General features: G+C 53.6%; 1 protein-coding gene across 1 annotated transcript; it reads left to right on the top strand.

Moving 5' to 3' along the window:
- Positions 1-1,815: 1,815 nt before the first annotated feature.
- On the top strand, positions 1,816-10,971 carry LOC119096395 (heparan-sulfate 6-O-sulfotransferase 3-B). The gene is made up of 5 exons (XM_037219269.1): positions 1,816-1,896; positions 3,833-4,345; positions 6,430-6,582; positions 7,682-7,805; positions 9,141-10,971. The coding sequence occupies exons 2-5, from the start codon at positions 3,933-3,935 to the stop codon at positions 9,666-9,668; spliced, it is 1,218 nt and encodes a 405-aa protein (XP_037075164.1). The 5' UTR covers positions 1,816-1,896; positions 3,833-3,932; the 3' UTR covers positions 9,669-10,971.
- Positions 10,972-16,874: the final 5,903 nt, after the last annotated feature.

Below are 16,874 nucleotides of genomic sequence, written 5' to 3'. Positions count from 1 at the left end.
CAATTTCCAGCCGTAACCACAACACGGGGTATATCCAACTAGGAATAATAATGCGCGAACACGCGCATAGATGCAAACGAGTTCAAGAAACCGGACATCACTCACCACGCGCCATTCATAAATGCAAGCGATTTTATTTAAACGGACATCACATATCATGCATCACTCATGGATGAAAACGATTTCAATCAAACGGGAATCGCGCATTGCGCGTCGGGCATCACTCGTACATGTAAACGATTCTGAGTTAGCATAAATCAAAGGCACATTAAGGCACTAATCACATTCATATAATCGACCCTAATGAGCCATGTACATTAAGGGTAATGTTTGACATTTGATGATATTGAATCACGCACCATGGATGATGTAGTAAGCCCACTTATTACTATTGGTATATTTCTAGTTGTAAAAGGCTGCTCCAGGCAACACAGTCTCTCTGCTTAGTAAATATCCTCAATACGTCATTGTTTGATAGCGTCATCATACCTTGCACAACATTAATTGAGAGCTAACTGACGGCCTTTTCATCCGGAAATCGTGCTCGTGAATGCCAGATATGAACGAACCAAAGGTCATATTTGATCACCGTATGGCTAATTGAATGACATAATTTGAAGAAAAAAAACCTTATTATGACCTCACCGGTGCCTGGGTGAGCGTAGAGTAGTCTCCTCGAAATAGTCTGTACATCTTCGCGGGCGTGCAGCTCAGAAACTAGCGCCGTTTTAGTTTTGAGAAGGGCAGGACCGTGAACGGCACCAAATGATCCTTAAGATAGCTATTTCAGTTCAGAACCTCATACAAATGAGGAACACTCCCATTAAGAAGGGCAGGGCTTCCCTCGATATCAAGTGAGTCCTATGTAGCACTTCTTTTGTAGGTTGTGTGTGTGTGTGTGTGTGTGTGTGTGTGGTGTTGTGTGTGGTGTGTTTGTGTGTGTGTGTTGTGTGTGGTTGTGCGTGTGCGTGTGCGTGTGCGTGTGCGTGTGCGTGTGCGTGTGTGTGGTGTGTGTGTGTGTGTGTGTGTGGTGTGGTGTGTGTGTGTGTGTGTGTGTGTGTGTGTGTGTGTGTGTTGTGGTGTGGTGTGTGTGTGTGTGGTGTGTGTGGTGTGTGGTTGTGTGTGTGGGGTGTGTGTGTGTGTGTGTGTGGGTGTGTGTGTGTGTGTGTGTGTGTGTGTGAATGGGTGGGTATGCGTGTGGGTGTGAGTGTGGGTGTGTGGGTGTGATGGATTGTCAGAACAAGGCACAAAATGTGACAAGCTCTTCGGACTCTCCCCTTATGGCGACTTCCACGAACCTGCCGCCATCTCCAATCATTTTAAGAAATCGACTCCCCATGAGTACCATGATGTTCAACACCTTTAAGGTTAAGGTATGGCGTTGATGCTGTGGGCACCCGATGCAAGATGAGCTTAACCTGGCATGCTCCATACTTCATCGGCGCGAGGATTTGCAACATATTTAAAGGGCCATATCGGGACTACAGACTTTCGCCGGAACGTCGACAACGACTCGCGTCTGTTTTATATTCATACGCAAAACGCTTCAAAGCGCAACGCCACCGAATCACCCAAAACTAGAGATGCCGTCCCAGGTAGGCGTCGTCGCTAAATTGCAGCCAATCGCATTTGCTAAGAGGGGTAAGACTTCGGGACAAGCACGTCGTCAGACGGGATGAAAAGTTCATTTTAAAAAAACTTCACTTTCTCTATTTGGTAGCAATACGTCATCTTCTCAACTACAGTTGTGGCGCGATAGTGTTTTTAATGAGCACAAAGTCCATCGCATTTTGCATCCGTTTCTTCTGGGTAACTCCTTAATCTTGCGATTTAAGGGGCGGGGAGAGTCGTGCCTGTAGCTTGAAGGATATGCCAACTTTAGTACAGGCGCGTGAGGTATGTTGGTGCACTCAGTATTGAGTTAACGTGGTGGGGTATCAAACGCAAGCCATTGCATGGAGAAGAACGCAAAGTAATATGAAGACTTCATTCAGTGAGCGTGTGGGGTGGTTAAGTTATTTCATAGATGAAATCAGCTCAGTGTCTGGACATGTTTGCTCTGACCAATCCATTTTGATTAGCAAGGATTGGTGCCTGCCCAACATGATTCACAAAGTAGATGCCAATGTCACAAAGCAAGCCATTACAGTTTGCTGCAGGAATGTCACAGCCACTATGGCAAAATGAGCTGCATGCCAGCCGAACTGGTTATGAAGGCGCATTGGTATTATGATGTCACCCGTAGTTGTGTTAAAATTTGCATTGAATTTTAAAAACTGACATTGCATTTTGTGATTTGTTTTTTATGCAGCTGGGTGTAAAGAGAACAACTTTCTGTTGCACAGTAAAGTCATTGCTGCTGCACAATACAGGGGTGATTGTATCGATGCAAAATTTGATATTTAAAGGTAAGTACAGATGTGGTTATTTTGTGGGCTGATATAACAGCACCATGTGGGACACTAAATGCATGCATGGCATACAACATATATTGCCTCTCACAGCAGTAAACAGTCAAGGGCTATAGTGAGAATATGGTATGCTCTGTGGTTTTTTCTGAACATCCAAATTGATATCAGTGGCACTGAATGTGAAGTGCACTAACTGCTCAGATTAATTCAGGTCACAGGTCAAAGCCATTTAAAAGCTTGTCTTTTCAGAAATTATGTATTTACACTACAAACATAGTCTTACAACTTCCTTAACATGGTCACATCTCTGATTGATTATTATTTATACATGCCCCCTAAAAGGACATTAAAAATGAGAAAGAAAAGAATGTGAATGATCATTATGCTTTGTGAAGTAGTTGCTCAGGGCATCAATCAGATTTTCCAAAAATGTTTTGATAAAAAGGGAAAATATAATTAAGCTTCAGCTGAGGTGCACAGCAAAATTATTTAAAAAACAATGGTAGGCAGATTGACAGAGTAATGTGAACTTGATGTCCTGAAGAACACTGTGTGGTATTCACATATGCTACCACAGCAATATAGATGGTTCCTTCACTTATAATAGGTCTGTCTGACAGTGCATAAAAAGTGACTGGATAGCTTTGCCTGAAACACTGGACTACCACCTGTTCAAGAAATGTTTTTATGGGTTATGGTGTAATTGCACATTTCACTGTGGATATATGTCTCCAAAAATAGGGTGTCCAATGTGTATTGATGTTTGCATGCACCTTTGAAAGGATGCACATCATTTTTAACAAGAAATATCCATATGAAATGCTGCATGGTGTTTTATGAAAACTGAACAAGTCCTTCCATATTGCATTCATAGTACAGTGCATATGATTGGTCCTGCAGTGCATATTGCGGCAGCTGAATAAATGAACCTTGGCTTGGGTAAAATCTACCCAGTGATAAAAATGATAAACTCTGCTCTGTGATAAAAATGGTGAAATCTACCCTGTGACACACATTTCCGAATGAGGTCAATGGCTGCTCTATGATTAAAAATGATGAAATCTAACCTGGGACACTTTCACACATTTCCAAATGAGGTCAATGGCTGCTGTGTGATAAAAAAAAATGATGAAATTTACCCTGGGACACCTGGTCAATGGCTGCTCTATGATAAAAATGATGAAATCTACCCTGTGACACTCACACATTTTCAGATGAGGTCAATGGCTCCTCTGTGATAAAAAGGATGAAATCTACCCTGTGACACTTTCACACATTTCTGGATAAGGTCAATGGCTCCTCTGTGATAAAAATGATGAAATCTATCCTGTGACACTTCCACACATTTCCAGATGAGGTCAGTGCCTCCTCCATGATAAAAATGATGAAATCTGCCCTGTGACACTTTCACACATTTCCAGATGAGGTCGATGACCTGGTGCTGACTACGGCGAGCCCCTGCTCCCGGTGAGAGCCGAGCTGACGTGCGGCCCCGTCAGGGCAGGTCGGCGCTCGCCTAGCATGAGGGAGATAGCTATCCAGACGGACGCGCTGCCGCTGCTGCCCGCCATGCCGCCGCCGCGCCACCGCTACCTCCGGCTGCTGGCGCTGCTGGCCGCCGCCGTGGCCACGTTCATCGTCGTCTACTTCACGTACGTGTGCCCGGCGGGGACGTGCGGCAGCCTGCCGGCTGACCGGACACTGCCGCTGGCGCCGCTGATGCTGACGGACCGCCAGGGCCGGCCGCTGCCGTCGGCCGCCGCCTCGCTCAGCTTCGAGGAGATGCTGACCGATGACTTCCGCTTCGACCTAGAAGACCGTGACGTCATCGTGTTCCTGCACATCCAGAAGACGGGCGGCACCGAGTTCGGCCGTCATCTGGTGCACGACCTGCAGCTGAAGCGGCCCTGCGTCTGCCACCGCCGACAAAAACGGTCAGTCCGCCGCTGCCGCCGGGAACGGTCGGTCCGCCACCGCCGCCAGGAAACGGTCAGCTGGCCATCGTCGTCCGGTACAGTCAGTCAGTCACCGGCACGCAAGGCTGGAGGGTCGGCAAAAGAGCGGTCAGTGGCACGCTGAGAACGGGGGGGGGGGGGGGGGGAGGGGAGACGGCCTGCCCCGATCTGTCGAACGTCGGTGGGTGGTGGACGAAAGCTTGGTAGTCGAATGCCGCCAGGGAGGGTGGGTCGGTCAGTGGACCGACAACGGGCGAGGATGTGTGTCTTCATTCCAGTGGTGCCATCGCCTCTACGCACCAACATAATCATCTCAGTCACTGGTGGTCGATACTAAAGGTTCGCGGCGGCGTTCACCGCATCCCCTTGAGCAGCAGGTAATGGATAGAGTGGACGGAAAGCAGGTCAGACATTAGCCGGCCATTAGTGTCAGACGGCGGCGCTGGGAACTGGCATGGGGTAGCCCGTGGAAAGTCACGAGGACGAAGGCTCTAGCTCCGATAAACCAAGCAAAGATAATGAGGAGAAGTGCCTGGTATTTTCCGAAAGGGGTAAAACTATAGAAGACAAGGTGATGCACGCGCCCCGCTGACCGACGGGCTCCGACTTTGCTCAGTCTGGACCGTGCATACACATCGGCAGCAGCTATACCAGCTGCACGTCTCCGGCCCGTTCACACAAGACAGTGGCAAGTTATCCATCTGTAAACAATGGACGATCCTCACAATTTGAGCAGGATGTACCCGGTTCATTCGGATCGGCGCACTCGGGAACGAAACCACCGCAAACGGCCAGTCACTGAAATAGGAACGGTGTCGTGGAATGGATATGGTGTGCTCGTAACAGGTTGTCTCACAGCGATAGAAACAAAAGTCGATTGGCCACATGAATGATAGAGGTGCGCATGTGATCTTTTCCAAATGCAATGCTTTTAAATCTAGTAAACTATAGGCGCACAAGTGCCGTTGGTAGATCCCGCAGAGGCCTGTTCATGTTAAGGGGGCCGGGTTAACGATACCTTCCCAATCTCATATCGAATGACATCGTGATCTCTCACACAAGCTGTGACGGGTTTCTGTTAAACATCAGCCTGCTATCCAGGCTTGAACCCACGGATTTTCACTCACGGTCGTAGGAAAATGTTCTGCAACTGCGCTGATCCTTCCCGTATTCATGTCGGCAGAGGCGTAGCCAGAATTCTCTTGTTGGGGGCAATGTAGCTCGGTGAGTACGCAACACGCCGATTTTTAAGTTGCCGTCTGTAGGATCCATCTGTAGCGAAATTGGAAACGAATCCAGACTGACGGGAGTCGGGAGGGCAGCCCCGCCCCCTTGGCGGCGCTCCTGCGTGCCGATGCTGAGGTTTTTTAGATGCAGTCCGAATCTTCTTTTGGTTGGATAGCTTTCTGGTTGAGCGCCCACGCTGAGCGGCGCTAGTCGCGTGAGCCTTGATCCCACCATCCGCTTTGTGAAACTTCGGGTGAGCGGCGGATGTGGCGGATGTGGCGTCGAAAACCCATGTGGCTCAATGCTCGGCGCGGTCCGTTCTGCCCTGACCTTAGCGTGGCCGCCGTCACCCTGCACGCCCTGCACGCCCCGAGTCACATTTGGACTCAGGCCATGTCATTGAGTGGCAAATAGTGAACGCCGGGGCCGACTCTTGGGATGGAGTATTCGCGGATGTGTAGCCGGGAATGTATGATGGCTGATCGATGCGAAGTGCAGGACATGCCATTTTTGGACTCTGCCTTTTCGTTCGCATTATTTTGTCGAGTTTTTCCCACCCGCTTGTGCCGCGCCTTGTGCGTTGCCTTAGTTTTCAGAGAAGCGAGAAGGCTATGCAGGAGTGCTGCCATGATTTGGCCTCTCGGTGTCATTAAGTTCCCTTTTGGCTCAGATGCCTATGTTTAATTTATTTCCATCTGTCAAAAGTCGAGCCGCCTGTAATGACATATGAAGGCTTATTTCACAGCAAACAGCACGACCGTTGCGAATGACCCGCTGTGTTCCCAAGCGGCCTGGTGTTGACCGCGACAATCACAGCGTGTGACTGCCGCCGGCAGATGTCAGTGCTTCCGGCCCGGCAGCAACAGCCACTGGCTGTTCAGTCGCTACTCGACCGGCTGGAAGTGCGGCCTGCACGCCGACTGGACCGAGCTGACGTCGTGCGTCGACGAAGCGATGGACCACATGGAGCGCGACGAGAAGAAGCGGCGGTCAGTGGACCGGGGCGCGGGCCGGGGGCCTGCGCAGAGCCGAGGCAGACTCGTTCGCAGGAGGTGCTGCGCCGGCTCGATAGCAGGCCATTTTAAGCTTCCTTGATCTCGTGTATCAACGCCACTTGTGGTTGGTGGGTGTCATAAGGTGCGCTGGTCCCCGACGTCCTCCAGTTTGTCCGGCTTGTCTGGCAGTGACGAGCCAGAATGACATGGCTGTTCCCGCCGGTGTCGTAAAGGAATGACCTTGGGCTTGCCCTCCGTTCTCGACTCGGATGCAATTGTACGGCGATAATGTAAGCCGCGCTGTCCTTGGATGCGGACGCCGCTTTTTTCGCTCATCTCGCTCCGCATCGCCAACCACTGATAAGCAGCCGGATTGTTGACAAACGATCCTGTCATTTCACGTCTTAAGTGGGACACGCCCACTGATGCCTTTATGCTGGGCATTAGATGTGCGGTAATCTGGCGGTAGGGTCGTATCCCATAAAACGGCACGCCCACGTGTGAGAGCAATCGGTTCTCGCGCGGCTGTAGGCGCCTGTGCTTTCCTCTTGGCTTACATAAGCGGGCTCCGAGGAATGTCTTGGCGAGTTCGTGCGTGACTCCGCGTGATGCGGCGACGGACTCCGCCCCCCTCCCCCCCCCCCCCCCCCCGTCACGCGTGATGTGGCCATGGAGCACAGTGTGCGGCTTACAAGGGGGCTCGGCGTTAATCGAGCATTACGGGAGTAAGTATGGTTGTACTGCAGTAACACCGCACGGCTAGTGCTCACACAACTGTAGGAAACCCGCCAGCAACCGGAGCGTGCGTGGTTCAATGGTCGCTTAATGGTTTTCATTGGTCACAGCTGTTCTTCCGACCTCTATGGGCATGAGTCCTGAAGGCGGCTCTCAATTCGTTTTCTAGCGCGATCAGATGTATGGGTCAGGGCTCACACAAGACCTGCTTAGCGTGAGCTCTGATCCTGGAGTTCCATCCATTCGAAGGGTTTGGAGCAAATATTCAAAAGAAATCGTTTTCGGGACATGTAATTTTCCAAATCTTCGGGCGCGTCCCGCTTCGCGGTCTCACCCGTTGCGGTGTCTGTGTCGACAGTTACTTCTACATCGCCCTATTGCGTGAGCCGGTGCAACGGTACCTCTCTGAGTGGAAGCACGTGCGGCGAGGCGCCACCTGGAGCACCAGCCGACACTGGTGCGGCGGCCGGGAGGCCACGGAGGTGAGACGCCGCTCGCGCCACGGTCGGCCCGGAGGAGATCCGTGTCAGAGGAGATCTGTCAGTGAGCCACTGCCTGCCCGGAGGAGAGCCGTGTCAGAGGAGATCCGTGTCAGTGAGCCACGGCCTGCCCGGAGGAGATCCGTGTCAGTGAGCCACAGCCTGCCCGGAGGAGATCCGTGTCAGAGGAGATCCGTGCCAGTGAGCCACGGCCTGCCCGGAGGAAATCCGTGTTAATGAGCCACGGCCTGCCCGGGGGAGATCCGTGTCAGAGAGCCACGGCCGGCCCGGAGGAGATCCGTGTCAGAGAGCCACGACTGGCCCGGAGGAGATCCGTGTCAGAGAGCTACGGCCTGCTGATGTATTTTGGAAATGTTTAGATTGGGGCCACGTTTTAGAATGATCGTTTTCGAAATTGTTTTGTGCTTGTGCCATGCAAACATGCTAAGTATTCAATTTAACTAAAATGATCTCCCTCACAATAATAATACCCGTTATATTCGTTCAGCGAGATGTATTTTGAATAGGTATTTAGTCACGGATTGCGCTCACGGAGTCGAAATGTAATTTGGACACCTTATGCCAGCCAGTGTCGACAGCAGTTAACAGTGTATATGCTCTTGTTTTTTCGGGAGACACCGTGATGGGACGACACACGCTGCTTCACTTTGACCCAGCGAATTCGGGAAGCCGCAGATCAAATACACTAAATATGCGCTAGTGGGCGCTGTGGGCGCTGTATGACCGAGATCTCGTCCTGCTCGGTCGATGGGCCATGGGCCTGACCTCCCGCCCCCGGCTGCCGGCAGAGCGAGATCCCGTCCTGCTAGGTCGATGGGCCTGACCTCCCGCCCCCGGCTGCCGGCAGAGCGAGATCCCGCCCTGCTAGGTCGATGGGCCTGACGTCCCGCTCCCGGCTGCCGGCGGAGCGGGATCTCGTCCTGCTAGGCCGATGGGCCTGACCCTCCCGCTCCCGGCTGCCGCAGAGCGAGATCTCGTCCTGCTAGGCCGATGGGCCTGACCTCCCGCTCCCGGCTGCCGGCGGAGCGGGATCTCGTCCTGCTAGGCCGATGGGCCTGACCTCCCGCTCCCGGCTGCCGGCGGAGCGAGATCCCGTCCTGCTAGGTCGATGGGCCTGACCTCCCGCTCCCGGCTGCCGCAGAGCGGGATCTCGTCCTGCTAGGTCGATGGGCCCTGACCTCCCGCTCCCGGCTGCCGCAGAGCGAGATCTCGTCCTGCTAGGTCGATGGGCCTGACCTCCCGCTCCCGGCTGCCGCAGAGCGGGATCTCGTCCTGCTAGGTCGATGGGCCTGACCTCCCGCTCCCGGCTGCCGGCAGAACGAGATTCCGTCCTGCTACGTGGGCGACGGCTGGGACGGCGTGACGCTGGACGAGTTCCTCGCCTGCGACTCCAACATGGCCAACAACCGGCAGACGCGCATGCTGGCTGACCTGCACCTGGTCAACTGTTACTCGCAGGCGGGCATGTCGTCGGCTGAGCGTGACCGCGTCCTTCTGGCGAGCGCCAAGACCAACATCCGCCAGATGGCATTCTTCGGCCTCACCGAGGAGCAGCAGCGCAGCCAGTACATGTTCGAGGAGGTGTTCAACCTGCGCTTCGTCACCGCCTTCGCCGCCTACAACAAGACGCACGCCGACTCGGCGCTGCGCTCGCTACGGCCGGACCAGCTGGCCGCCGTGCGTCGCCGCAATCGACTCGACCTCGAGCTGTACGAGTACGCGCGCTCGCTGCTCGCCCAGCGGTTCGAGCGACTCCGAGCGACCGACAGCAGCTTCGAGGCGCACTACAGCAGCCTCGGCAAGCTGGGCGACGACTACTCGCGCGAGGTCGACCGACGGCGGTGATTGGCCGCACGCGAGGTTGGTCGCGGCCGTGATTGGTTCTCTTTGACAGGCAATGACGTTGATTGGGCTGATTGCTGATTCAAGCGGCCGGCGGCCGTGATTGGTCTTTTCCAGGCTGGCGTGGCCGAAGATCGGGGAAACATAGAGCTGGCTGCTGCCGTGATTGGTCGTCTCGAGACTAGTGACGCCTGTGATTGGTCGTCTCGAGACTAGTGACGCCTGTGATTGGTGGGCGTTGGACACTAGCGGTGCCGTGCGTTGGCCAGCTTACGGCTGGGAAGCTCGCCTCATTGTCTGATTAGTGGTCTCTGACTTCTACCACATCAGACTATTGCAGTTCCAGGTGACAAATAGTCGTTTTTGGTGGGGTTTATCATTAATTTTGATCATTGCTGCTGTCTGCACGTGGCGTCCAACGCGTTTACAACGTCATGCCGTCGATATGTGGACGACGGGAACGTTTGATCAGAGCGTGTGTAGGTGGACTGTGAGACGACTGCTGTGGGGAAGTGACGTTCCCTCTTTGCCGCAACACGTCTTTTTTGATCACCGGTAGCTTTGTGTCTTTTTGTGCCATTGGCGGCGTTTTGCAGCTTTCTGGCTCCGTATCGTGAGGAAATGGGCCGTATATGTTAAAGGGGAGTTCGATTGTGCCCCTGTGTAATTTTTTGGCTTGTGTTGATGAGGTTTGACCCCTGCCGTATAACCGCGGAGTCACGTGGGGCTTTTCTACTTTTGATTCTTGCGCTATCTCTCGTGTTAAGTGGGTGATCGGCGCGTGTCGGGCATGAGCTGTGACCGACGGCGTGGGCGACCGCCGCCTGTCACGCCCTAGCTCGCCCCAGCCAAAGTGTGCACACCCCACTACGACGTCCTGCCACGCCTGCCGAGCGCTGGTGACTGGCGTGGTATTCCCGTGCCACCCAAGACAGTCAACCGTGCACCCGTGACGCTGCTGGTCACCACGGGTGGCCGGCACGCCCCCCCCCCCCCCCAACAGTTCCGCGCACTGTAAGATAGTTCGCGGCGATCGTGACGGCATTTATCAACTGCTGGGCGAATGACGTGCGTGTCGATGACTGGCTACAAGACCGCTGATTGACTGAAGCAGCGTTTATCCGGCTCGCCTTTATGATGTTGTGTACGTTCCCGCTCACGACGTGGATCATGTTATGTTCTGGTGTGAGTTGGGACCTGCTCATGTGCCACCTTGTTTCGGCGCTGCTGCCGTGTTGGCTGTTCTGTTGCCGCCCCTGTCCGGGCTGGCGGGCCGCGGGCGGCCGGAGACCGCCTCCTCTGCCTGAGGCGGTGCCAACGGTCCGCCGCGTGGTGTCACATATCCGTATTTGCCTTTCATTGTGTCCATAATACTCTGCTGAGTGCGAGGAAGGAGGCCGGGCGGCGGTTCCGTCCGCCCGACAGCGCGCCAGTGACTTCGGGGCGGATGCTTGGAGCCCGCACCGGCCGCGTGCGGCGAGCACCCCCGGTCGCGGGTCGACCGAGCGCCGCCCCGTCGCGGGTACTGCGTGCGTTGGCGGGTCAGGCCCGGCGGAACCCAGGCCCGGCCCGAGCGCCAACGCAGCACCGTGCAGCGCTGGATCACGTTTCGCGGTCTGAGAGCGGTTCGCTCGGTAGTGGTGGTCCTGGTGCTGACGTGGAGAGGAGGGCTCGACGGGGTATCGTGAGCGACGCTGTGTCGCTGTGTATTGTGCCGGCCGGTGCAGCGCCGACGGACCGCTGAAGTCGGACCGGCTGGTGCAGCGGCGTCCGCTGATCAGGGCGGATATTGTGTGTGTGTGTGTGTGTGTGTGGCTGACGGGGGTGCACATAATGTGAGATGTGCGCTGTATCGGCACCGGGTACTGATTCCAACTTGCTGCAGAGGCTGTGTCCCATTCTCCGATGAGAATGGGCCGACCAGGGTCGATAATGTCGACGTTTTTTAACCAAAGTCATTGAATAGAGGGAATAGTTCGACTCGCTTTGTATGCTTAATGGTTATGGAAGTCGGAAGCGTCAGGCGTCGTGTAGACGATCAAGTAGCCGGCTGGCGAAGTTTATGTCTGCTCGACACGAAAACGTCTTGTGGCGCCACGTCAATGCGCCTAGCTTACCCAAGGCCCTAAAGTGACGGAATGCAAGAGCGGATGGGTCAGTTGCATGCTGACATCTATTGGAGCAGAACTGTCCCCTGCGCGATAGTGGTGGTTGTGTGAGAATGTTCCCAAGGTCCGACCGTGGGGCTTTTCCGAATGCGAGTGCCTAGCTATATTTGATGTAGGTCTATACCGACACCCACGGATGGCATGCGCCGGTTCGTAACGTCGACACTTCCGATCTGCGATGGGGCCACTTGTTGACGTGCGAAATTTGTCGTTTCCGCGGTATGATGAGACAAACTTTGATTTGATTGCCAGAGCAAAAATTACGTCTTTATAGAACGTTTATTTCAAGCTCCGCAAAGGGAGGGGAGGGGATGCTGCGCAACCATCGTGGCGGCGAACGACGCAGCTGAAGTACCACGTAGGCACCCAGACGCCTCCTGCACCGATGATCCCCATGAACAATGGCTTGTGACGACAAGAAAACGCAGGAAACATTCGCGGACATTGACGTAAAGTAACGTTTACACCAGTCACTTTTCCCCACTTATTCAGGGGTGCAGTTTTACAAATAAGTTTGGGAGAGGGCTAAAAGGATAAAATAGGTAGCATTCCCCAACAAAAAAGGTGTTCTCGGATTTCACCAATCTGTAGTCAAACCTCGCGAGGGCTGGGGCAACCCCGTGTAAAAAGAAACTGCTCACCCCTCATCAGTACTTAGTTTATTGCTGTCTTTACCACCTCCCTGGTTGCCTGCCGTAGCAAACCGGCAATGATCTCATTACTAGGTAGGCACTTAGCCAAACTTTTCTGCAGGACTGGGGACCAAGTGCTAAGATATGCCGGAGGTCTCACGAATTGGAACTGGATTCCTGTGAAATCGCCAAAATATGCATTAGGGCGTGTCATTGGGAGGGAGGGGGGTTATCTCGTGGAATCACCTGAGCCAAAGTTTTCCTTTAGCACAAGGATGAATAATGCATCGCAAACCTGTTACACCGTCCTAATATCGGTATTTGTCAGTCGCGAGGAGCTTTTCCTCTCTGGGCCAAGAAAATCGTCTCGATACTGGCGTCATCTATTATAGATAGTGGCGTCATCTATGGACGAGCCTCTTTCCTTTTCCCATACTACCGACACCTGATGGACCACATGTTTGTGATTTGATTTCAAGTGGCCGTCAGTTAAGTATGCAGCATACACCGAGAAGGATATCAATGAAAATTTCTTGACAGATAATAAGTTCGCTTTTTACGAAAAAACGTTATTAATTGGTGATATACCAAAATGTGCAGTTATCAAAATGTTCCAGCAGGCGGCAGAAAGTTGAAGGTTGCAATTGCCTACGCATCATTGTGATATCGATTTACAGTTTATGTGATTGTGGTATGGGCTATGGGAGGGTATAGGTTTGGTTTGCCGGTATTCAAACATTCCTTTCGAGTAACTACTTGGATAAGCATGCCGAGGGCTACGCGGTCACGTACAAAACATTTTGTGATAGGTCACCCGGCTGATAGGTCCCACCAACGACTGCCGACTGAGGGGGAGGCCCCAGGTTACATCAGATGGCTAAGCGAATCAAACAAGAATCCCACTAATACCATGTTCAAGACCGTGGGGGCGGAAATCAGTGAGCTGTGGACGAACGAAGGGATCCCCGTTCATGGTATAAAATACGTCACAAAAGATATCAAGAGGGATTAAGAGGTCAGGACAGCGTCGCTACCGCGAAGTTCAGTAAGCTTCTCGACACCGCAAAATGTAAGTGCGAGTTCCAGCGCAGCTGCAAATGCCTAGCTGCCCACAGAGTGCCGGAAGAAGAGGCTGCTTTCTTAAAAGACTAACGCATGCACCGGAGGCTTCCCCTGAGGACTTATGACCGGGCTACGACTGCGGCTAGGGAGGCTTGCGAGATCCGGAGCATGGCCAGACAACTCCAGGAGCGTCCTAGCTCAACCGCCAGTGGGGCGGTGTCTGCTGCTAAACCTGAGTCGCCTCCCCCGCTGGCTGCTGAGCCCATGCTGCCTGCTGCGCCAGCGCTGGCTGCTAGTGCTGAATTCGAGCCTGTTCGGGGACCGAGTGGTCTCAGCGCTGGCGAGTCAGCCGAGAGTGCGGAATCTGGCACGGCTTCGCGCATGGTAGAAAGTGGCGACGACGCCGGTTTCTTTGTTCCGGATGAGGCTGCTGTCACTGCAGATCGTAACTTTAACGATCTCACCAACACCGCTCTTGCGGTTGACCGCTACAGTGTCTCGAACCGGGTGGCTGCTGCCATCATCAACGTCTTCCGACAGGACAGCAGAGGCGGACTGGCTGCTTCAGATGTCGTAGATCCTAAGAAGATCTGGCGCCCAAGAGACAGAGGAAGAAAAGAGGCGGCGCGTCAAAATGCGGAATTAATCTACGAGTCAGGTTTGACTAGCCTCTACTTCGATGGCCGCAAAGACAGGTCCTGCATGACACATAGCCACGCGAATGCCGTCGAAGAACACATGGTTGTCATCGCTGAGCCAGGCAGCCGCTACGTGACTCACTTCACGCCTGAGTCCGGCCGCGCCCCGCACTTACTCAACGAGCTACGCTCCGTGAGCCAGCAGTTCGACGGTCACGTCAAGGTCCTCGGCTCCGACGGCACGGCCGTCAACACAGGGACGACAGGTGGAGTGTGCCGGCTGTTTGAGCTGGTCACTGAGTCACCCGAACACCGGTTCATCTGCCAGCTGCACGGCAATGAGCTGAATTTACGTCGCCTGCTGCTGAACCTGGACGGCACGACTGCGGGACCGAAACCTTTTTCTGGACCCATCGGCAAGATCTGCGCCGGAGAGGTCTGGAAAAGGGACGTTGTGGCATTCAAGCCTATGCCGGAACATGTGCCAAACCTGTCGGTCGGCCTGGTCCAGCAGCTGAGCACCGACCAGCAGCTGCTGTACCTGCTGGCCTCAGGCGTACAAAACGGCTCCGTCCGCCACCGCTACAGCTCGGCGGCGAAGCGGACCACTGAACCATGCTTGGTAATTGTGAAATCACGGTGTCCTCTAATTACGGACGTTTTTAACTGCATTTGCGAGAAATATTATGCATAGTGATAGGACAGCAATAATAGCCTTATTCCACGCAGAATATCGAGGAAAATGGAGAAATAGACATATTGACATTTCGGCAATGTATCTTTACGTAAACCAAACTACGTTATTGTAATGTCGCCAAATAAAACTAACGCTGCCAGTGCCGTCTTGTCTTCGAATTCATAGCGATGAATGTTGAAACTTTCTCACGCATCATTCGACATTTCATGTACCCAACGTTAAGCACTCACTCATTACCTTGCGTTGTGCCATAGTATGTCGTATCATTCACTCAATGGTTCATGCTTACGAGTACAGTTGCTGATAAGTGTTGCCGTTGTGTTAAAATTGAAATAACTTTCGTGTGACCTAGTGCCCAGTTCGAGACGAATTGTTTTAACTGTTCTTGTTCTTTTGTTTTCAGATGACTTACACTGGCCGCTCGCCTGCTCCGAGCTGACATCTCCACCGAGACTCCCAGCAGGGTTCTCAAGGACCTTGTCCAGTACGTGATTGGCCCCTATGTGCCGGTGTGTGTCTCCATTCGGCAGGACAGCAGCTGTGAGGTGAGCTCATGCAACCTGTTCCAAGGCATCGCGCTGCTCCGCGAGCTGCCGCAGCGCACACGGACCACGGTGCAGCCAGTCATCCATCGCAACGGGTACTGGGCCCATCCGGAACAGCTGCTGCTGGCTATGGTGGCGGACGACGCCCGTGTGGTCCGCGAACAGGCGGTTCAAATGATCAGCGCCGCGCGTGAGCAGCAAGCCGAGGGGCCCAGGATCTTCCCCATCCCAACGATCAACTTCGAGGCCGTGAGCTACACGGAGCTGATCTCCTGTTGCGAACCAGTCACGCAACCCCCACTCTTACGAGACCTCAGCGACGGCGAGCTGCGAAGCATAGCGCACGCTCCATTGCCCATCCCGCCTTATCCGGTTCAAACCCAGGCGGTGGAGAGGGCCGTGCGCACTGTCACCGAGGCATGTTCGGCGGGGATGGGACAAGAGGCGCGGCATGGCCTCATCACGGCCAAGCTCGTGCACCGACATATTCTCCCCACTGTCAACTCCAAGAAGGATCTGCTCTGAAGGTAGGCGGGTAATTATTAACTGATCACATTCACAGATGTATTATACTCCCATTTCAACTTAAAGCTACTCTACAATCCCTCAAATTCATATTTATCTCAATGCCGAAACTGGGCCAATTTCAAATTGCAAATGCGTGCATGAATACAACATGCATTGCGTCACTTTTAAGAAATTTCGTGACTATTAGGCTTCCATCACAGCCCCCTTAAATGTGTCTACCGCAGGTAGTCGTAGCAGCAGGCCCCAGTACGGCAGCCGCCGCCGCCGCATCATTGCGTCCGCCCGCTGCTCAGATGAAGGACAGTCTTTCGAGAGGAGAGACTAAGGAGCGCACCGCTGGACCAGCACTCGGCACTCCTACAAGCAGCACGTACTGTGTCTCTGCCTTCCGGTTCAGCAGCACGACGGCAGGAACGTTTAAGACGTGCAGCCCGCAGAACGGAGACGGCACCACCGTGGGTCGACCAGCCTGGCAGCGGCTAGTGCAGCAGTGCCCGGGCACGCGCTGCAGAGCGGAGTGGAGCCAGCGCTGCACAGCCGAGAACATCTGCGGCTCGGCAGGAGCTTCGGCAATAGAGTAGCCCGGTTATGACGGCACTTTTGCTATTGTGCGACCCTCCGCCAACACGCGTTACGGGTTTCCGGTTTCTCAGCAGCTGCATGTTTCAGCGAGTGCAATCGAATACCCAGGGTCAGTCAGGAGCAAGATGTGTTCGGTTATTCTGACCCCTCTCCACGCATGTGGTGGAGACTGCGGACATTGGTGTTTGTTTGAAGTTGTACACCAGGTAATATATTCTGAGTCATATGCTATGAATGGTTTTGTTTGCAGCACATGGGCCATCTTAGAGAAGTGGAAGTCAAAAGACAGTATTAACAAACGTGCTCGTACAAGTTCATACTTCACAACACATTAGGTTTCCAACATATGACCATCAA

The sequence above is a fragment of the Pollicipes pollicipes genome, unplaced genomic scaffold (assembly GCF_011947565.3).
Source record: "Pollicipes pollicipes isolate AB1234 unplaced genomic scaffold, Ppol_2.1 Scaffold_4295;HRSCAF=5057_pilon_pilon_pilon, whole genome shotgun sequence".
Taxonomy (NCBI): Eukaryota; Metazoa; Arthropoda; class Thecostraca; order Pollicipedomorpha; family Pollicipedidae; genus Pollicipes; species Pollicipes pollicipes.
The sequence above is the reverse complement of the archived record's forward strand: the minus strand, read 5'-3'. Positions and strand labels throughout refer to the sequence as shown.